Source organism: Argopecten irradians, chromosome 14 (genome assembly GCF_041381155.1).
Source record: "Argopecten irradians isolate NY chromosome 14, Ai_NY, whole genome shotgun sequence".
Lineage (NCBI taxonomy): Eukaryota > Metazoa > Mollusca > Bivalvia > Pectinida > Pectinidae > Argopecten > Argopecten irradians.
The window spans coordinates 10,974,003-10,997,876 of record NC_091147.1 but is presented as its reverse complement, the minus strand read 5'-3'; the positions used below and the strand labels follow the sequence as shown (position 1 = coordinate 10,997,876).

At 34.4% G+C, this 23,874-nt stretch overlaps 2 protein-coding genes across 2 annotated transcripts; one reads left to right on the top strand and one right to left on the bottom strand.

The window, feature by feature from the left end:
* Positions 1–257: 257 nt before the first annotated feature.
* On the bottom strand, positions 258–11,178 carry LOC138306921 (arylsulfatase I-like). Its single transcript, XM_069247491.1, has 14 exons — positions 10,996–11,178; positions 8,226–8,337; positions 7,887–7,938; positions 7,155–7,258; positions 6,237–6,343; positions 5,782–5,858; positions 5,199–5,300; positions 4,600–4,663; positions 4,054–4,151; positions 3,587–3,723; positions 3,211–3,272; positions 2,471–2,594; positions 1,298–1,443; positions 258–917 (listed from the first exon to the last, which is right to left on the bottom strand). The coding sequence occupies exons 1-14, from the start codon at positions 11,099–11,101 to the stop codon at positions 745–747; spliced, it is 1,464 nt and encodes a 487-aa protein (XP_069103592.1). The 5' UTR covers positions 11,102–11,178; the 3' UTR covers positions 258–744.
* Positions 11,179–12,133: 955 nt separating this feature from the next.
* LOC138306922 (arylsulfatase J-like) lies at positions 12,134–22,745 on the top strand. The gene is made up of 12 exons (XM_069247492.1): positions 12,134–12,361; positions 13,045–13,156; positions 13,768–13,819; positions 14,114–14,217; positions 14,711–14,817; positions 15,284–15,360; positions 15,682–15,783; positions 16,155–16,218; positions 16,801–16,898; positions 17,342–17,478; positions 17,990–18,048; positions 18,679–22,745. Exons 1-12 carry the CDS (start codon positions 12,250–12,252, stop codon positions 18,849–18,851), a joined length of 1,197 nt encoding a protein of 398 aa, XP_069103593.1. The 5' UTR covers positions 12,134–12,249; the 3' UTR covers positions 18,852–22,745.
* The last annotated feature ends 1,129 nt before the right edge of the window (positions 22,746–23,874 follow it).

The following is a 23,874-nucleotide window of genomic DNA, read 5'->3' as shown; positions in this document are numbered from 1 at the left end:
CCACGTCCTCCAATTTAATCCTACCTCAGGATATTGGTCATCAATGGGAATCGTCCATACTTCACTGTTAACGTGTGCAGACGATGTGTTTTTGATTACCGACACCACAGACTCCTACGAATACTAGTTAAAATTGTCGAGAGCTATTATAGTTAACTCATCAGTACAAACCACACCCAGCGAAAAGTCATCCTATGTACTGAAAAAAAATCAGGATGATTTGCAAAAAAACCCAACTAACCCAACTTATACTCGGTTCTTAAAAACTTGTTTATTAACAAAAACATAATGTACTTTTATGAATGACAATTTACACACATCAAACATTGATAACTATGTACAATATAGGTGATTATATAGTTGAGATTCAAATTGTGAAAGTTGAATGTTGTTATTACAGTCCGTAACTATCATTATACATATTATACATATTTAGTACTGTATAGAGACATGAGTTCTGTTTCATTTCATAATATTAATCATAAACAAATGAGCAGAATACGATAACTTTTCATAAAGTAGTGTACATGTCTTCAACACAAAACCATTCTACACGGATCATAGGGTTATGTAATGAATATGCAATGCATATACTTCTGATTCATGTATGACACGACAGACCTCTATATAAGATACCAGCATACTACACTGTACGATATACATAATGGATTTCGGGCGTTTTATATAATCTATAATCTATAATAACGAGTGTGACAATAAACAATGCAGATCGAGGATGTAACGTCAGCACCACCCAGGAGTCCAAAATCCGTTGTAGTCCTTTGGGTTGGCCGCGGATGTAGCATTCGGGTAATTCGCCGGAACCATTTGTTTGTGATACTCCGCCATTCTCGCCCGCAATTTCTTTACAACATCAGGGAACTTATCCGAAATGTCATTATATTCGTTCGGATCATCTGATACAGAAAATGATACATGTATGACTTTTGTCACCAGTATGAAAGATAAATGAGCAATAGGATTTTAAATGTGTAGTTTTTTCTACGCAATCTTATGAAACCCGTCTTTGTTTTGATTTTTGTTCGCCTCACTTTACACGCTTACGTATCGCGATACATATAATACATATGCATGATATACCCCAGACCCATAAAATGATCATGCATTATTGATTCTACATGGTAAACACACACAGATCGGAGATAAGCTAGTAACTAATCATCATATCCCAGTATGATAAAAAAAAGAGTAAAAAAAAAGAAGCAATAATAATCTTTTTCATTCATAAAGGTTATTTGGATTATTGAAACTCAAAATAGAATTAAAGGATATATACCTCTGAGGTTGAACAGCTGTATTTTGTCGTCCTGACTACCATCGTACGGGATCTCCTTGATATAGTTATCGTCTGTGTATGTGGGAGGCGGGTACCAGCCCGGGTACAAACCAGGGTAGCCCACTATCAGCTTATAATCTCCCATACTGTTAGTAAAATGTGAAATGTTATGGACCATTAACTTACTAGGACAGTTGTACAGCAATATGGACATATAACCCAACAATGAAATAATTTTACGAAAGGATCAACAGAGCTCTACCTATATATAATCTGGTTAACTTGTATTATATAATCTGGTTAACTTGTATTGTTTCATTTTCACATAAATGTTTATAAAATAAAAACCAATGCTTTATTTTAATTATGCACAATATGCTTTGGTGTTTGGACCGAATCTTTAATGGACTCAACTGTACAATATTCAATAAAGCTGGAAGACCGTTTGCTGACGTTTAAAATAGTGATTGTACGGGTAGTATTATCTTCAATAGAAACAAATGATCGGCGGAGAAACAATTGTCGTAGACAAATAGTACTGAGTATTTCTTTTTATTTTCCCATAAGATATAATTTGACATGACTTAGACACATCTTTCGTTTTGACCCAAACAGTATGCTACAGCACCAGTATCAATCGATATGATTTTATCTGTGTTAAAATACAAACAGCAAAAACCTTACATTGTGCCATTAATATCTGTTCACAATCGCGTCCTTGATTGCTTCCCAATAAAAGCTTGAGTATGTACAATGTATGAAACAAATTGATAGTCATTCAACCATATGATATGCCATAGTTGTTGTTTTAATAACATACCAGTCAGCAAGTTGTACAAGAAAATAAAAACTAAACCAGAATATAACTCAAGAGTTTGAGACGTTCAAACTGAAACAAGTTATGAACTTATTGTTATCGATATACGATCGATATAATTCATTTTCAGATTTAACATATTTAAAGATGGTAGGAAGCATAACTTTGTCTGTTACCTAACTCTTGCTTAGTTCCTAAAATTGCTTGTGTTTGTTAATGTGTTTTTCAATTTCGAGACCTAAGACCTAAACTTCGCCATCCGCACGTGGATGAAAAAAACAACAAAAAACCGAAATGACAAAACACGACTATGACCTAATCATATTGTAATTTACACACACTGCACCAAGGCTTACCGAATGGCAGCGTGGCCTGTCTGATAGGGTGCTAAATCGTCCAGGTTGTAAATAAACTCTGTCCGGCTGGAAGATTCTCCGGTCCGGATGTTATCCCATTGGTTGATTCCGTCAATGGTTGTATCTACAGAAGCAAACATTCAATATAATTTGTAAGATTCAAACCCAAAATGGAGTAAACTATTACTCCATTGACACCATTTTGTTAACCAGTAATTATTATCACTATTTTTGTAACTGCATTTTGATTAAATTAGGTGTTGCTGTGAAACTAGGGCAAACGAAAAAAGAAAAAGTAATTGTATTATATAGAAAGAATGCCAATATACAGGTCTTCATTGTACATAATCGAAAAAGCCACGTCCACAAACCTATCGAATTCAAACGACTTAAAATGTCTTACATAACTTTGGATTTTTGGCTTGGTTAAAAATCGTTGTGTATTTATAAATAGTGAGTTTTTTCTTATTAAGATATGGCATTCAGTTGCTCGACATATTTAATAGAAAAAGCCACCCTTTACTGACAGTGTGTTTTTTCGTGAACATCCGACAAGTTAGTATTACTAAATCCATACATTTATCTTTTTAATCTATACATCCTCTATCAACAAAAAACATCTAACTCTAATTGTACTTGTAATATATAACACGCCTAAAAATATAACATTTTAAGAGGATCCATCAAAGCTTTGATTAAACTTACATAACTTGCATGTGCATGTTTTATTGGGAACTTACTAGAAATTGTTCCACCGGCCGCTGCAACTATCGTCGGACTCCAGTCAACGGCGTGAAGCATCCTATGTTAGGGAAAACAGTAACGCATTTATAAACAATCATATGATTCAGATATAACTATATAATATTTTTCACTTTCAGCAATCATTTGGATTACCTCGGATAAATAAGAAACACGCGACGTTTAAAACTATCATATGGAGGATTTCTTGATCACACAGACATGAAACGACTGTTAAAATGACGAAGCAAAGCCAAATATTGCCAGATCTATTTGTTTTTTGTTTAAGATGAAATTGATTGAAATTGAAAATATTGTATGTAATATTGGGATAGATTAACACATGATTACCAAAGGACACACGATATAACTTACCCATTGTATGTGTACCCTGTCTTCTCCAGACCGGCCCCGTGGACGAAAGCTGTCACTCTGGTACCACCCTCGTATATTGTTATCTTAGAACCTCGTAATGGCCAATTGTTTCCGTACTCGGTAGGCCAACCGCCATTCTAAAATACAACAATGTTAACAAATATTTCACAGCATACATAGACAACGTGAGTTGTCCACAACCGCGATAATACTGTCACTAATTTCGTCAATACGGGAGTAGGTACAGCTCAATAAGGTACGCTAAGGAATCGAACATACAAAGCAATCGTAATATAAATTACTTTAATTAAATATTCTACATTGGTATATAAATGTTAAAAGTATGTACTATCGTCCGTACAAGTGTACATATATTTATTTGCAATTTGACATAATGTGGTCATTAAGTTTATAAACAATACTACAATCAGTACTTTGGATGCCACACAATAAACATTTAAGCTTACATCCGATGTAAAGACAATGAGAGTGTCCTCGTACATGCCATTCGACTTCAATGCTTCTGTTACGTTACCGATGACGTCATCCATCGCTGTTACCATTCCTATATATATATATACAATAGGATCATATGTATACGCTTTAAAACTTGATTGATGTAACATATAGAACGGTATTTTGCTTTGAAGCATTTTATATATCGTTGGTACGCTTGTGAAAGCTGCTAACATATTATCATTAGAATGCACCCCCACGCCACACACACACACTCACCCACACACATTATACTGTTACAATGCAGATAAAAGAGTGCACATGCCCGTTAAGATAAATTTTGTTCTTTGAATTTCAATCGCCTTCATATTCCAATGTTCTTTTACTAAATTTTAATTAAGCCTTTGGAGGGGGATGCCATGAGAATATAATTAATCACACATATAAAGGAAGTCATTTTTTCAGATCCAATCAAGTGTTGGCAACATGTCTCTACCACCACACCAGATTTTCATTATACACCTAATCCAAATTTGGTTTGCAAAACTGTCACTCACCTGAGAACTTCCTCCGTCCTATATTATGTATATTTTGGTACAAATTCTCATACTCGATAGGTACCTGTAAAATTCAGTTAACAAGCGGCATACAGAAATTCATAACATGTAATCAATATCTTAAAATGAATAATTGACAATTTGTATTTTGAGAAGCATTTTGTTTTTCTACTATATATCACACTCCATGTGACATCCTGTCAAGTGCGAATGTAAATGAAAACGAGTTTATACTTTGGTCCTCAAACAGCGTTAAATAGTGAAAGAAACAGGACACACACGCTTAAGGTTGTTGGATATGAACATATTATTTTACAATCGTAAGTTATTTTTTAAAAGTTACAAAGACATTCGTTTGTAACTTTTAAACCTAACTATATCGTGTGAAATAAATTCCATACCCAACAAAGTTCATTGTCTTTATTACACCTCTTATAAAAGTCAGGGGTCATGTAATGGTGTGCCAGGTGTTGGAATATAATACTAGATATAAGTTAATAACCATACACGTAATATTCATTGTGAAAAAACAGCTTTTCATCTTACATAACCTTACATTGAATTATTCATTTTCACTTCCTGTAGGAGGGACAAAATACCTGAATCGGTGCGTGAACGGATTGTAGCGGCAGGTAAAGGAAAAATGGTTGACTCTTCTTGTGTTTATTTATCAATTCCACAGCTCTATCAGCATATAAAAACTAAAAGAGAGACAAAAAAGTGTTTTTTTTAAACAAGCAAAAATAATGTTGTATACATCATCAATGACAATTATGATATGACTTATTTTGCAATTTGAATGGTTTTATACAGCGACACTTGTCTAAGCACCACCTCTCTATATGGAGGCCATCTTATTATAAATAATTACATCGAGTCAATGGGATCCCAAACGGTAAGATCAATTCACAATTCAAACTGTCTATCATATCACTTGCCTATTTTTCCTTTATTTTCCGTATGTGTTTCTATTATCAGTGAAAACTGACTGCACAAGCTAGAAAGTTACATTGTATGTGCTGAGATAGAAAAACAGTCTTTTATCATCATATCGTGACACAATTTATGGCTAAGAGAGTATAAATTTCACAGTAGAAATGTTCGCGATCATACGAATGGTTTATCTCCCGCGAATATTATTTGCTATACGATGTTGTCATCTTTACATGTGGTCTGTCTTACCGTAGAGTAAGTGCCTATTGCTTCTTTATCAGTCGCCATGTTGTCCCTGAAGTCAAATCCCAGATGCCCATCACGAACTACAAATATGATGATGATGGTGAATACAGTGTCTATAGAAAGAAAGTCGGAAATATTTGTCCTATACTTATACTAATTCTGACATGGTTTATTCTCGCTTTGTGTTGTTTCTCATTTTAACAATTGTGTCATTTGAAAACTGTTGGCAGAGAATATGTAATGAAAGAGAATTGGAAACTTTAAACTCTCGGGAACAAAAATGGATACATACACAAACGCACAATATAGACCCGGGAAACGTTATTTTTTAAGGATTTATCTAGAAACTGAAACCAGACATTCAAGAATAAAACATGATTTTCTTTTATAACATTTATAAAATGAAATTACAATAAGTGAACTGTTTAAATATGTCACAAATATCATTTCAGCCTCACTATTTGTTTTCTTGTAGTAGTCCTCATGGCTGGTGTAGTAACCGTAGAAGGAGTCGAAACCGCGTTCCGTGGGTGTACACTGCCATTTACAGAATCCCAGGTGCCATCTGTAACGGTCAATATAAAAAACAAAACATTATCAAGGGCAGTGACACTTCCACTAACGAAGCTCCAGGTACCATCTGTAACGGTAATGCTAAATATTAAACAGTATTAAGGGAGGCGCAGTGTACATGTTCATTTACAAAAACCCTGTTGTCATTTACAACAGAAAAGCATATATGGATATTAAAATTGAATTTGCAGTTTCATTGATGGAAACTAGATGTCATATATTGCGGCATAGCAATATATGAACATTATAAACGACATTCACACCGTCATAAACAAAATTGCAGGTGCCATCTACTACGGTATAAAACAGTATTTAAATGTTATAAAGGCAATTCCCACTTGCATTTATGGAAACCAAATTGCCATCTCTGAGACATTATTGTTCTTTTACAGAAACGTACATAAGGGAAAAGGGAAGACAAACTGTAATTTATGGAAATCAAAGTACATGTATTACCTATTGTACTATAGTGCGATATGAATATTTGGAATATGCTTTGTCATTGAAAGAAACCAAATCAGTGTTTTATTTATAATATACTGGATAGCTAAACCTTCATTGACAGCAACCCACTTTGACCAGTTCAAAGCAATTTAGATATTGTATTGACAATCACAGATAACCCGGTACAATCTATAATGTTGCTTATACTTTTTATGTGGAGTATACAGTTAAGACTCATATAATATGCTATCCTTTATTTCCGTGTTAAATGTGAGATAAAAGCATTTGGTATTAATGATGAAGTAGTCTGGTTTATTACGTAAGACGTCTAGTATAAAAATGTTCTTTTCAACACTTACTTTCCTATTGCATGTGTTGCATACCCCAGCTTCTTGAGATGTTGTGGCAGAAATGTTAGGTTCAACGGAGAGCAAACCTGCTGGTCAGGCCATATCACCAGATGCTGAAAACATGAACAAAATGGCTGGTGAACATTTAAATGGTTTAAATACAGTCAAACCTATTTATTCAGACAATATTCAGTCCCATAGGACTTAAGAAAACTTTCTATGTTGAATTATATGGAAATTTTTCATTTGGAAACCTAGAAAAAAGGTGCTACTAAGTAGGTGGTCTTTATACAGAAGTGGTCGCTATAGCACTGCATTTTTGTTCTTAAGAATGATAATCATTTCTGTTATTTCAATGTAATTTCGATCATTTTCGGTAAGAATATATCATCAAGTGCGACATACAGAGAATAAATACCATAAAATACTTAAAAGTAAGAGCATGTTGTCCTTATGTCTTATTTTAAACTATTATAGTTATTTTTGAAACATTGTACACATCCAAATTACCATGGAAACCATACAGCATCTTTAGCTATTTCCGTGATACAAACGTCAATACCACCTTCTGTGTGAGCGTGAACAACGCCCAAACTAGCAATTGATGAATTAAAGGATGATGTTCTAGAAAGGATAATTGGCAATTTCACCTGGGATCCACTTAAAACTAGATATCTTATTAATCAAATTGACTTAAACAGTGATGATCTGTATAGTATACATTGTAATCGATAATCTCACCTGTAAGCCGGTTTTGAAAGGATACATCCCAGTCATAAACGCACTTCGGGATCTGGAATTAGAACATATATCCTAGTATCATATCGTTTGATAAAAATGCTTATATAGTTTACTTCACAACATAGCTAAGTGCAAACAGAGGAATACATTGTAGCATCGATAGAACACATTATCAAATATTACAGGTTTTTTCCGGAATATATTCTTATGTCCGCGAAAAAATATTGAATGGATGAATTATATACATAAATTATGTACCCTTTCAGTCAGTAACAATTAGTAACAACAGCGTGACACACCAGTATCACACTCCCTACTATCGTACTGGTGTATACTTACGGTGAGCACACTGGCTGCACATAAGACTGGCCCAGTATGACTCCTTCCTTGGCCAATTTGTCAATGTTTGGTGTGGATATGTTTTCATTACGGAATCCAACGTCGTTCCAACCTGAAATAGACATTGTTTAAACAAAAAATATTATTGAATGTGTCTACTTTCAAAAAAATGCAAATATGTCTTCCCTTCTCGTAGTCTATAACATTGTTTTCCCTTATCAAATGCACTTGTTCCTCCATTGAGTATATATGGTAATGAAAAGGTCAAAACGATAATGGAGAGATACAGTACGTATCCATGAGTATATATAAACATCTCCTTAGCATTGAGTGGAATAGAACTCTCTATAACCGTAAAATTTATATTTCCAATTTGGCGCAATATTTGGGTGATGATTTACCTGGTCGTCGGTCTACAAAGTAGCATAACTGCTTTTTGACCCCATCAACTTAAACTTGTGTCATGGTTGCGCATGCATTATTGAATTGCAAGTGTAGAATTTGAACAGTAGAAGATTTTTCTTTGACTGCTTAATAAAGACAATGCATATTGTAAGATTGCTATTCTGTCTAGCAAATATTTCCTCGAGTTATCAAGTGGTATGGTGACACTTTCTAATTCTAGTTTTGCTATCTTATATTCGGTCATTAATGAAAGACTACAGTATCTAAACGTCGCTTCAATACTGGTTTATCTGATGCAATACACTCATGTCACCCGAGACTGTATTACATGGGTGCCCATGCAATATATCTTAGTAACGTCACTACGTAAACAAAATTACTCTCGGTGAACTTTAACATCATGTTCAGAATCTATGATGGTTGTACTTTAAAGAACGCAAACGATGAGACTTGAGTTCAATTATCTAAGAAAATATTAATGTATTGATAATTAATTTGCAGTTGCATTTTTCCTCGAAATTACTTCTCAAAATAAAGAGCTCTCATAATTGTAAGTGTAATAATAAAACATCGAGGTATGAGAGAATAATAAAATCTGTTACCTGTAAGTGATCGAGATCGGGTTATCTCAGTCGAGGACTAAGATTTTGTAACATAATCCCAACCGAGGCGTTAGCCGAGGTTGGGATGTTACAAAATCTTAGCCCGAGACTCGCGGCTCTAAGATATAACAAAACCCATCTATATACTCGTTCAGAGTGTAAAACTATCCCGTCTTGGGCCTCCTGGTTCAAAGCCGATTAACCATTTCATCTGCGCTTCGATTTCAGTCATTCCGCATAAAACTATAGTTCGGTTATATAAAAGAGAAAACGATGATCAATCGGTACATACTGTTTTCATGATTAAAACAACAACCAAACAATGCATGGTAAATGACTGAATGCATATATTTCTAATAATATTGATTATCTGACGCTTGTGCCGTCACCGGTTTGAGAGTTTGACGTAACATGCGCGGACTGTTACATGAATGTCGTAAAATTCCGCCAAAATTCGCGTAAAGGTACCAGACAGATCGGACGAGATAGAAAAATCTAGCACCGGGTATCAAGTGAGATTTCCCTGTCCGAGGTGCGAGAAAATGCTCTGTCATTTATGTATATAAAACATAAGGATATTCTTCCCTCGGGGTCACAAAGGTTGTCGGGTAGAATATCACTATAATTCATTCCACATATGAAGAGTCCTCTAATATTATCCTTAAGTATTCGTCAATGATATTTATGTGGTAAATGTGTCCACAGCATGTCCTCAAACATGTGTGTAGGATCTGAAATGAGCAATTACATGTATAATTTGCATTATATCTACACTTTACAATTAAAAGGGAAGTTGTTGGAGTCTATCTTTCAAATATTTCCCTCTCTGGATCGACCTAAAGAACATTCCCATCACTGAGCTATCGTTAATGCTGTCGGTTTTAACAATTTACAGAACCATGCGTGAGTGAAACGATCGATGTCGCGTATCCTTTATAAATAATCCAGTTTGTTTATTGATTAAGTAGTATAAAAGGGGTAGTAATACATACATTCAAAGCCTTCACGGACGAGATGTGTCTTTTAAACATTCTTTTTGTTTGTACTAACCTTGAAATTTTATATCACAAAAAAGTATTTGTAATACTAAATGATTTGAAAAATTTACAATGCTATGTGGGGAATACGATTGATAGCCAACGTTATTGATAAATTAACAAGGTCTTTTATATATATGCCCTTGTGGTATCATACTCGTGTATTAAGACTGCACGTTTTATGGTTCATTGAAGCAAACATGAAATGACATTTTGTTGAGTGATATTGAACTATTACTTAATATCTAATTGTGTTACAAGTGACAATGGGTTTAGGGAATGTCGAGTATGTACATTTACACTATGTGTGTGATAACTTTCTGTCATCAATGAAAATTATTAAGATTGATATCACAACTGAATGTTTGTAGAGTACTTAAAGGAGAGGAAATACTGCCATATAAGTTGTATAGAGAAACAGAGAAAAGAGTCACGCTGTATAAATAACTTTTATGGAAACGTTGTCTTGCTTGTGTTTATAAAAGGGTATATAACTATCCTATTGCAGAAACTAGATCTGCATAGGTATTGTTATATTGTATCATAAAACACGTCTTTGTCCGTCCTGCTGAGCCTTATATTGAAGCAACCTGATGCATTGTATAAGGCTATAACCATGTCATACATAGTTCATATGGAAACAGAGCATCACTATTGTGTAAGAAATGACGATGTAGTCTATATATACGTATAACTAGCGACCTATACATCAAATCATATACTCACCGAAGTCGTCTGCTACAATGAAGACTATATGTCGTGGCGTTGCATAAGCGATTTGCACGAGAACAACATTAACAACAAACAGAACGCATTGTAAACAAGTCATCATATTTCCGGGTATTCTGTGCGTATCACGTGAGCATTGCAGCAACACTTGTGTTCCAGTGGACGACTACACATGTACCTCAGTGCGTGACGCGATACCCCGTGTATTCAAGTATAACGATTATTTATGTATGTGTGTGTGTGTGCTCTATTTTTACATTGTGACTTTGAAGACTTTAAGAACTTCATATTAAGGCTGATAGTATCATACAGTAAGTGGCAATAACTTTTAACAAGTGACCGTAATAAATGATAAAGGGTAAAATAATGTGACGTGTCCGAAAGATGAAACTATCGATTTTGGTAGTGAATAGGACCAGCTTCAAAGCAATTGAATCATTTGAAAGCAAATAAAAAAAACATATTCTAACACGAATACTGCTTAGCGGACATTGTCAAATTAAAGAGAGCAGAAACAAATATCTCATATCATGTCCTTATTTAAGTATTCATTGGAAGGTTGGGTAGTTGAAGTTTTGTGCAATTGTGAAAGTACATTGTATTTTATGTACATATATTTTATTGCAGAAGGATTTATAATGTTACAAAGTAGGGTTTTATTAATTGAATCCATAAAGCATGAAGGGTCACATGGTCATGTATAGGGGCATTATTGTAATTTAGTTTCTTTTCTTATTTCTTATCGTGTGTATCATCCCGTGATGGTTGTACCTGAGAAATCGGAAATCAATAGTCCATACCAGTATAGTGTGTGTTCTTTCTGTAGGATATAGGGTAAGACTAACATGCATGATACAAAAAAAATTACATGATATACAAGCCTTTAAAACTGCAATTTATTTACGTTAATAAATATAATGTGAAATGAAAAACAATAACTTAAAACATAAGAGATATATGTCGTGAGAACAAGTAACACCTATCAATAATCTTTTCAGTGTAAATTATCTTTGTATCTTTACACAAAAGTCTAAACGTAGTGCACTCAGTGTGTACAAGCGTGTAACCTTTAGGCTACTACCAACTGTAATTTCATATTTTTGCTCTTTATTTAAGTGTTTCTATGGACCTCTACCTGTAGAATTACTCGTTATACCTGAATGCACTAATTTTCTATCAGCCATAGTCACGTGGGCAGTCAAAATACATTACACTGCCTATGTTTACATCCATCAACAGTGTACCCGGAAAATGAGGACCTTCCTACAGACGGTCTTAATTGTTTGTGTGATTATCGTGCACGAGACAACGCATGTGCATGCTAATCCACGACATATTCTATTTATAGTAGCAGACGATTTCGGTGAGTAAGCAATGAAAACAGTTTGTCAACATACATATTTATATATACGAATCATAGGATCAATGGTTGTAAATCAGGTATCAAGCACGGTTATGTAGTGTTACACATGTTGTTCATTGTTGTATATATAGTACAGACAACTCGATGTGTACAGACATATGTGAAAATCAATTTAAAATATACAAGTAGTTGTATATTTAACATTTGTCGAAGGGGAATAACTCACGTGAAAAAACTATAAATACTTATACAGAGCGGTATAATGATACCATAATAGCGATCACGACATTTATTGTTCAAATGTATGAATTGAATGTTTATATTGGACAATAGAAGGATTTTTTCGTTATGAGATTAATGATATAAGAGAAGAATCGTATGGATAATATAACCCAGTGATTATTAGTCCATAACAGGAAGTTACAGACCTTAGTCATGTCCAATAACAAAATCTTCACTGGTAATTGAAGGGGTAGACGAATAATCCACATATTGTAAACTTACCGTTTGCATAGATTTAGTATTACCAATTACGTGATACTGTCGTACCTCGCGATTGAATTTGTTCTATGTTGTGCTGTCTAATATCAAATGCGACATGTTACTATTGACTCTGTAGTGTAATGAATTTTGACACGAAGTCTAATAAACAAGTATTTATGTGACCAACTTGCGGTTTATAGGTTGGAACGACGTCGGGTTTCGTAATGAAAACATATCCACTCCTAACATTGATAAATTGGCCAAGGAAGGAGTCATCCTCAACCAGTCCTATGTACAGCCCGTGTGCTCTCCGTAAGTATTCCTAACGAATATTTTTACGTTGGTGGCGGAAACGTTACAAATAGTCCTCCACATCCTGATAAGGATTCCATGTTTGTCAGTTGCAAGGTTTTTCCCGAATATTAACACATTATATCACATCCTTAACCTGGGATGTCCTAAAACGTTATGGGACGTTACAATAACCAAACGAAATCAAATTATAACCAGATGTAGCAGAAATATCATGACGCATTTCAATTCAAACATGCACATTGTGGACAGCACCAAGCAGTGTTATTTGATTACGCTGGCCAATTAAGGTATCCGACACATGGCTATACACGTCACCGTCTGAAGTCGGCCTCAATACGTACACAGAACCTAAGATGTGACCAAGTTCTGTTTAGATATAACCTCGTCAGTAAATAGAGTTCGTACAAAATGCTTGACCAACTCTGGGATTTATATAAGTCATCAAATTGATCGGAATTTTGCTTAGTTCAATCAGTACTGTCTGAAACTTTTTGAAGCAAGTTTCTCTTATATATAGATTAGCATTACTAAAATGTGATTAGCTACTGATTAATTATTTCAATAATGTCAATAATTCACTGTTACCTGGTCCTTTCTATATTTAACAGATCGCGAAACGCTTTTATGACAGGGGTATATCCTTTCAAAGCCGGACTTCAGGTAATGTATGCGTGATGTAGACAACGAGCTCCAGCAAAAGAACTTCTAATATTTGATAATTCTTTCTTTTAATTGGATACTTAAGATTGCATATGCTTTTATAATGTTTATTTTAAGTTTCGAAGTTTCGAAGTTTTAAATAACATTGAGAGTTTTAGTGATTTTATTTAATTGGGTTAAAATTAAACCAGATACTAGCGAGGAAGATTACTCTCAACGACAGATCAGAATATATTTCATATCCTTTAAATATTGCCATTGCACCTGTAGGAATATTTTCTCTCGTCTCTTTAGCATTTGGTTATATGGCCTGACCAGAAGGTGTGTGCTCCGACGAACCTCAAATTCCTGCCACAACATCTCAAAGGACTGGGCTATAAAACACATATGATAGGAAAGTAAGTAGTGAACCACGATCTGTAGGATTTGTATGCTATAAATATGACGTATCTTTAGCAAACAAACAGACAATGGCTTCAGCTTCATTGTACATTTACCTTGAAATTTTCTTTTCAACATCCGTTTTTTTTTTTTGGAAATGGTGTATGGTGTAAAAATAAAACTAAATGGGAAATGTGTTTTTTCACTAGCTACCACATTATAACGTAAACGTTATGTCGTTTCCTTTAAAAAAAATAACGGTGCTACCGTAAAAAATACGGAATAATGTATGTACCTTTGCTATTGGAGATGACAAACCCACAATAGTTTAATGCTATGGCTTTTTTATTGTAAATTGTCGTTTAGAATTATAAAAGTGATAATAAACATATATTTTAATATCGTATGTCTTTTTAACATATAACCTTGGCCACTGTCCTTGGGGCCATTTCTGTTATTAGGATTTACAACGGATTACTCAGTGTGTTTTATGCCAATTTCTCAATGTAGATGGCACCTTGGGTTCTGTAAATGGGAGTGTACGCCGACCTACCGTGGCTTTGACACATTTAATGGGTTTCTTGGCGGACAGCAGGATTATTACACGAAAGTTAATAGTAAGTATTGTAAAAGTGATATCATAAATGGGTTTCTTGGCGGACAGCACGATTATTACACGAAAGTTAATAGTAAGTATTGTAAAAGTGATATCATTAATGGGTTTCTTGGCGGACAGCACGATTGTTACACAAAAGTTAATAGCAAGTATTGTAAAAGTGATATCATTCGCGGTAGGGACATTTTCGCGTATTTTAATAACGAAAATGGTGCCCTCTAATTATTGAGACATGGTTAAATCATGGTTACACCATGTAAATGAGATCACGGTAATTTAAAACCTCTAACATGTTTTTTGCTCATTTTTAGCTGAAATCACGAAATGTTTGGACTCTCGTTAATATATGGATTGGATTTCGCTTTTATGTTAACCATGCTCATATGGAGCGACTCCTATGTGAGGCACGTTATTATCATTGTTAAACTTTGTTTTCAACACCAAATAACGCGAGAATTCTATTTCAGCCAGGGGTAATAAAGTGGGATACGACTTCCGGAACAACACGGCAACCGACAAAGATGGAATAGGTACTTATTCAACGGTAAGGTTGAGTCTTTATCATACGCCTGTTTCATTTAGAACATTGTTAGATGGAAACAGTAGTTTTAAACTATATTAGCTTATATATAAGAATACTACGTACATCTGAATCTTTGTTGTTGCCGTCTGATTATGGTCAGATTGTACTTCAACATCTAGATATACATGGCACCTCTTATTGTTTAGATACACCTTATTGTAATGACGGTGTACTGCTTGTAGGAACAATGTGTATTTTGTCTTTCCTGGTTCTCGTTCTATATTGCTTTTGTGTTTAGTTGTGCCATCATGGAACATCAACCCGTGCTTCATTATATTACAGTATGAATTCGCTGCTCGAGCCGCGGAGCTAATCGGAATACACAATAAGAGTGAACCATTTTTCCTTTATATGCCTCTACAGTCTGTTCATATTCCGATCCAGGTGGGTAAATATAGAGGCTCTGATTTTATATAGTAAAACAGAGTTAAAACAAACGAACCTTACGAAATTACTTCGTTATAAGTATAGTTCGTTATACATAAAATTATGTAGATACCTTATATGAACCTTGAGTGGGAATGGAAAATGTTGCATTATAATCATGCATCCTTTAAAAGCGTGGTCGTTATAACGTGTTTCACTATAAATGCTAATATAAAATGTTTACTTTATTGTTTCGGCGGGCATTAAAAAGGATTCAGGTTTGGTATGCTGCAAAAGTGACATGTGTATCCATTGGTACGTTAGGCACTTAAAATCTGAGAAAACACCAACTTGTTACCAATAACACAGATTTATATTTGATCTTTTAGGTACCTATTGAGTACGAGAATATGTACAAACACATACATAATGAAGGCAGGAGAAAATTCTCAGGTGAGAGAATCAAAGACGAATAGTTATTATATCACACCCTCAGCTGGCCTATTAATGGGGGATTAAAACTCGCATTGTGTTAGGTTATGTTGTGGGTTTATATTGTGATGGCATGGCTAGTAATGATATTATAATGTCTTATAGTGGGATCTACAATTGGGATTAGATAAAATAATTCAATTAACAATAAGCATTTCAAATATTTTTTAAAGTGTGTTTTTGCAAAGAATAAATTGTGCCAATTACAGAAAATATTTATCTCTAATGATTATTTTCTGTTTTTATAAATCATTCATAACACATGATGATACTTTGCGATTCTGCGGGACACTGCTTTGATCATTGCTTAATCTGGTAAAATGGTAAGAAATTGTTGATCTTTGTGTAAATTTGAAACTTTTAAAATTGAATGTCTGGTTTTTACTTAAAATCGCAGAAAAAATACCCACGTATTTTATATCAGCTATACGAAATATATAATGTCAAAATCTCCTAAATATATAGCCTAGTCCTATGACCAAATGTGATATTGGGCAGCAATGATGTTCGTATTGTGACTGTTGTATGTACATTTGTATGTAGGGATGGTAACAGCGATGGATGACGTCATCGGTGTCGTGACAGACGCTCTGAAAGTGTATGGCATGTACGAGGACACGCTGATCATCTTTACCGCTGATGTGAGTTTATGATATATAGCCTGGATACATGGATTTTTACTTATAAACAGTGTAAAAATGGCTTATAGGACGAAATTTAGATTAAACAAAATGGTCGCAGAGACAACGGCCAGACTATACACAATTTCAAGTATCAATTTGAAGCAATTATATGCCAATTGTTGCAAAACCAAAACAATGTATTTCATACCCTTATGCATATACGTCAACGTCCATTGTCGTTTTTGGAATGTAATACTTCGTCTAGATGATAATGACTTGTTTACGTAGCATGCTATCATTTATTTTTATGATATGTTATATAGTAAACATCTGAGAGAGATATCTCCACATTCCCAGAATCTATCGGGTTTTACATATTATGATTCTTTTATTCATATTTCCCCGAAAGTTGCAAGTTGTTCTGTATGTTAACCTTTCCTTGTGGATATTTTGACGTTCAGAATGGTGGTTGGCCTGCTGCTAATGGCAACAATTGGCCATTACGAGGATCTAAGATAACAATATACGAGGGTGGTACAAGAGTGACAGCTTTCGTTCACGGGGCCGGTTTGGAGAAGACAGGATACACGTACAACGGGTAAGTTATAATGATTGGCAAGGGTTCCATGGGCACGCTTTAAATGTTGAATTCATATTCTTGTATTTTTCTAAACCAACGTTATTTCAAACAATGTTTCAGGAACATTTCTTATTGCTATTTAATGGAATGGAATTTAAATCGATGGTGTAGCTTCCTAACTCGTGCAGACGGATTCATTTTGTAAATATTAAGGTCTCTATGTACAATCAGCGACAACTGTGTTCATTTGCGTTGAGCTTCGTGCAGAAATACAAATTTACAAATGTGAATTAGACCATTCTATAGAGTGCTGATGAAAAATTGATATTAATATGTACACTTCACGTAGTAAGATGAATAACTGAATGTAACCTAAATACATTGAATTATAACCGTAAATACTATTTAATGTAAAAAACATAAATAAGTAGATTCTGATAAGGGATAAGGAAAAAACCATCTTAATTCCTTTGTAGTTTAAGACATTTTGAAATCATAACATACAAAATATATTCTTCGTGTATTTAAGCATGATTCACGCTGTCGATTGGAGTCCGACCATAGTAGCAGCCGCTGGTGGAGTGCCTGGTAACATTTATTGTTCTATTGTTTTATTATAAATCTGTATGAGTTGAAAGGGTTTGGAGCGTAATTATAAAATAATTTTAGACCTTTGTTTATGGCGTCTAACTATGGATCTTCATCGACAATTAATCAGTTGGGATTAACCTGACAGAAAAATATTTTGTCCTAGGAAAATCCGGGGTGCTTATATTTGGACCTAGTTGATAAATATTCATTTTACACCGAATCAATGGACGTTGATTTTTATGATACTTTAAACGTACAAACAAACTAATGGTATTTATTTTCCCCCAGTCGCATTTAGCTTGAATTTGGTTACAATTAAACAATTTCACATGCAATTTATCTTATGGGAATAGCGCCATATCACAACAAATCTTTTCATATTTTACTTCTTGAGAAGACCAATTCAATTAGTACTGTTATTTTAGACGATGTTATCAGTGTCTATTATATAGTAAATAATTCATCTTTTAAGTACATGTATATATTAAGAACATCATTATTTAGTTATCGATATATTTGTATACTAAAGTAAGTAGCTATGCGAACTTGATATAATTATGTCATCAATGTCAATGCTATATACATATACCATGTTATACTTACTATCTATATTGTATTTTGTATTAGATGACCCTAACGAGCGTAATAACCTCTCGGATAAGTTACCCGATGTTGTAAAGAAATTACGGATGAGGATGGCGGAGTACCACAAACAAATGGTTCCGGCGAATTATCCGAATGGCACAGCCGTGTCCGATCCAAAGAACTACAACGGTTTCTGGTCTCCTGGATGGTGTTAACAGCTATTGTGTTTTGGTTTATCTAATTGTATTATTTAGCCTCGTCTTTATTTAAGGATTGATTGTCAATTTTGTTGCTTGCATTGACTGATGAAGAAAGTTAATCTCGTGCAAATGAAGTGAACTGCGAAGCAGTTCATGTAACATTTGCACGAGATTAACTTTCTTCATCAGTCAATGCAAGCAACAAAATTGATAATCAATCCTTATATTTACGTTAATCAATTTAAAAATCCCGCTGTTGAAAAAAATCAAATTATATGTATTCGGTATCAGATTATTATACAAATTTGCAACATTGTACCAGTTATCGTACATGTATGTACAGCTACGGAACAGCCGCCAGTCAGTTCTTCTCGTCACCAAGGCAACACAAAATGTAGTTCCGAAAATAACTTCATTCTTTGTGCGTTGTTAAGATTAAAAACGGCGATTTCTAAATACTGTTTCTATGTACAGGAATTAATGGCTTAAATTTTATCATAAAAACATTATGTAGCTTCAAATACAAAAATTGCTGCGCAGTACTAGCAGTGCAGTCAATGTGTAATCCGGTTGCTCGATTTAGCAGGGGTCCGGTTTTGAAGAAAATGATGATTGTGGTGAAAATGCTGAATAGTTGGTATCTAAACATAATCAAACCTTTTAAAATTCAATTGTAATTGTTGTGGAATGTAACTGAATGTTGTATTTCCGTCTGGTAATTATTTGTAGCTGACATTTAAATGTTTATTAACTAAACATGTTGTGAAATCCAACCCCTGTGTCTATGGTATGTGATGCAGCCCAATAACATGGTGCTTCCGGGGCTCAATAAAACGTGTTAAAATGTGGGATTTAGTCGCAGATCACTGGAAGACTTCTGTGTTATTCTTGAAATGTGATAACTTCTCTGTCAACTGGAGTTTTGGGATTAAAATGCTGTATAAAGTAAGTAGAGAAACATTGATTTGAAATATTGGCGGTTTCCAACGACCCTCCAATGCTGTGGGTTTCGACACTCACAGAATCGTTTTGTTAGGCTTAATTTCACTGAAATCAGCCTGTTTGCTATTTAATGGAATCTATCGTTTCTAAGCTTGCATGTATATCACCGCATCACATATATTGTGCACATTATCATAACCATTTGCGTTCGATTATGCCTATTTGCGATGAGTGGTGAACCTCATGCGTTCGGTAGCCTATGTTCAGCATTTTTCCGGGGCTTGAGCCTAAGTCAGCGTTTCACCAAAATACGTGTAAAATATCTGTATAATATTATATTACTGACAATTTCTAATATCACTTTCTCAAGCATTTCTGAATGTACAAAGACAGGCAGAAAGTTCATTCAAAACTGAAGCGGCGTAAAACTAGGTCAAAATGTATTCTCACGCCGGTCAGAGGTCAGCGCGTGACCAAGCATCTTCATTGGGAAATGAAGTGATCGGAGTTTACTAGTTTCATTGAGGCGGGGCGAAGTGAAAATGTAAATATAAGGAGATAAAGTAATGTTACATATCCACATTCCAGTTAAACATCCTACTATAACCATATACGCTCCTGACGTGGTTCATGCATGTGGAGTTAGAAAATATACTAAAGTTCAATTTCACGCATTGATGAAAGTCTACAGCAAGGCTTCGTACAATATGCACGAGGATCTGCCGATATTTTGCAGTGATTGAGGAACCATGCACCTAGCTCAATGATTAGTTTAGCATTACCATTGTAATTCCACATAGTCTTTCAAACAATTAATTCCATTTGAGGACGACCACACTTCTACAGTGGCAAAATTTCTTGTGTCTTTTCTTTTTTCACGTGAAATTTGCGTGACGACATATTGCCTGGGATAAACCGTGTATCGTGTTGGTAAGTGTCTGTATAATTTGTAATTTGTTTGTTTGTGTTTCACGGCCCATCACTATATGATTTGTAAAGGCTGTGGTATGTTCTTGATGTTTCTCATTATATTAATGGAGCTATCTTTTAAAAGTGCGGTTCTACAGACGCATGTAAAACAACAACCATCAACATACCCCACCCGGTCACATTATACTGAAGTCTGACAAACTGGTCTTCGCCCACTCCTTTTATTCTGATATAGGATCATACCTATAACATCAATAGACGTACAATATACATCATATAATCAGCTTACAAACTAAGTCTCAGAAACGTGTTGATAAGCGTTTCAAATTTTAGGCAAAGTTGATCTTATCGGTATCTGAAAGTTGTGTATTGTTGTTCACACTGTCATAACTAGTTAAAATATCTGCTCAATATGTCTGGTGTCATATCATTGATGCAAAGTACAATGTATAAGATTTTGAGCAACTTTGTATATCATATGTGGAGAACTTTCTCATTTCACTTGTACTCATCTCATTTCACTTGTACTCATGTCATATCATTTGTACTCATCTCATTTCACTCGTACTCATCTCATTTCACTTGTTCTGATCTCATTTCACTTGTACATAATCACATGCTACTTCTACTATATAAAGTCACCAAGGCAAAGTGAAGTCTATGGGGATATAAGTGACACTCAAAGCATGACCAATATGACGTCACTAATGTTGACATGGTGACGTCAATTGATCACCGTCAAAATGTCTGTTCCATCTTGTGAATTAAATCGTCGTTGATAAACAGTTGTCTTAGTCTAACTCAAACAATGTTAATGAAGAAACAGCCAAAATGAGTTAATAATGTAAATATAAGTATTAAACTATCTTCCTTTGGAATCTATTATCTATATAGATGCCAGAGCTTTGCAGATCATCATTTCATAATTCACTAGCGCGCATTATGAAGATTATATGGAAACCACTCTCATCTAAATATATTGACCATGGGTACAACAAGAAGACAGTTTAATGCTTCATAGGCAGGCTGAAGTTGGTTTCGAGTTCCGTTTAAGAATAAAAAAAAATGAAATTCAAAAATTTCTGTTTATGTGATTTGAACATATTACAAATGTTTTCTGTTTTTTTTAATTATTCCTATTTCCGTTTAAATAAAAAGAAGGAAATCTTCTATCATTTTAGACAAAAAGGAGTCAATGTGCTTTGGAAATAATAGAAATGTTGCCTATTGTCTTTTTTATAGATTACTAGTGGTTAATCCACTTTAATTTAGTTTTCGATCGACTTCCATTTCCGAGTTCCGTTTACAACTATGCTCCTTATGGTTTACAAGAAGTGACAGGGATATAAAACTTGGTTTTCATCATCAGCCTCATGGTAAAAAGCAGTGCATGTAGGTTGAGAAAACATTTGCTAAAGTTATGTTAATTGTATTGAATTGTAAACAATGAGAAAGCATGTTCACATCAATATATGTTGCTAATGATAAAATATATATCAATGTAGTAAGTGAAAGGGACACTAGGAAATGTTTACACAATCGTAATTTAATTGCTATATATATCCCTATTCCCCTTTTTTGGTTTTGATTAGTTTTGCTGAATATTTATGCTTGGCTTTTTTTAAGTTTCATTTGTTGAATCGATAATCAATAATACTAATATTTTTGTACTTTCTATATCTTTCTTAACTACGCTGTAATATAAAGCATGGTCATTTTTATCTCAAGTCAAACCTAGTGTATTGTTGCACACCGTTTATAGTAATTTCATCAGGAGCTCGTCACTGTGTCATTTACGCCTCAAACACAGTGGTTGGATGAACTGTGAACATCTATTATAATCGATTATTACAAATTCATTAGTTGATTTCTGTTGGTAAGTACTTATCTCTGATACAAATAAAGTACCCTGTATTACATTGTTGATGATATATAAACATCAATTGAATTACTACCATTTTAATATAGTTCATACTTCTCACATTTCTTTCTTTGTTATCTTTATCTGAAAATTAAAATAAAATGTCCAAATTACGATTTAAAGTCTCACTGATACATATGCATACAATGTAGTATGTGATTGTGTGTCATGTGTACAGAATGTGCTACACTAGTACTTTATGGCTATGTATTATACGTATACAAAGTGTTGTTGAATGTAACAAAAATAAGCAGCGGTTTTGAAAAGACAGAGAGATGTTTTATATTAAGCTCACTCAAATGATTCCGATGGAAGGAATAAATTTACGATATACGAAGAAGGTGAAAGCAGTAGAAACATACAATGAATTGTTACACTGGTATTTAATACTTTTTATCTGGTTGTCCTGATTAATTTGAAGAGCTATAAAATTGTCAAACACAGGCCAGTACGACCCGGGTTATAAATAACATAATAACACGACGACAACCCGTATGGGAATCTTTAATGACACATTCATCTATAATGTCCCTATCCCATTCTGTCGACTGTAGGTTGACAACACGTGATCGTGACAACTCGACGACGACGGAGCGACAACGCGAGATCATGACAACTAGACGACGACGACGGAGCTACAACGGTTGTTCGCGACAACTCGACGACGACGGAGCGACAACGCGGTACTCTGATGGCTACAAAGCGACTGTATGAAACCCATAGGAAAAAGACTAAAATAACATACTTCCAGTTTCAGTACGAATGAAGTCAGAAATGTATATGTTTAACGAAAAACATGCACCATTTCCCTATGAACTTGGTATTTGCCAACATTTGATGTAGATGTGTAGTATATATGTGTCATTTTAACAATTATAGTATGAAAAATATTGAATATTCTTCTGTTTAAGTGCTGCAGGATCCTGTGTAAAAAGTCCTGTTTTGACCCGAACTCCTGACCCAGATGTATATAATCGGCACATGTTAACACTTGATAAATAGAAAATGCCGATTATTCTGAGTTGAATCTTCCGAAATTTGCTACTCATATATTGACCTTGACAAGATAAGATGGTAACTTCTCATTGAATTTTTAGGAATATATCATGATTTGTCATGTTAAAATGAAACATAGCAATTGTGGTCTCGGTCCATAATCATCAAATTGTTACTCCCAGTTGTGGTAATATCTCATTGCAAACAAAGCGAGATTGTGAGAACGCGTTACGGCACTAACCAGTCACC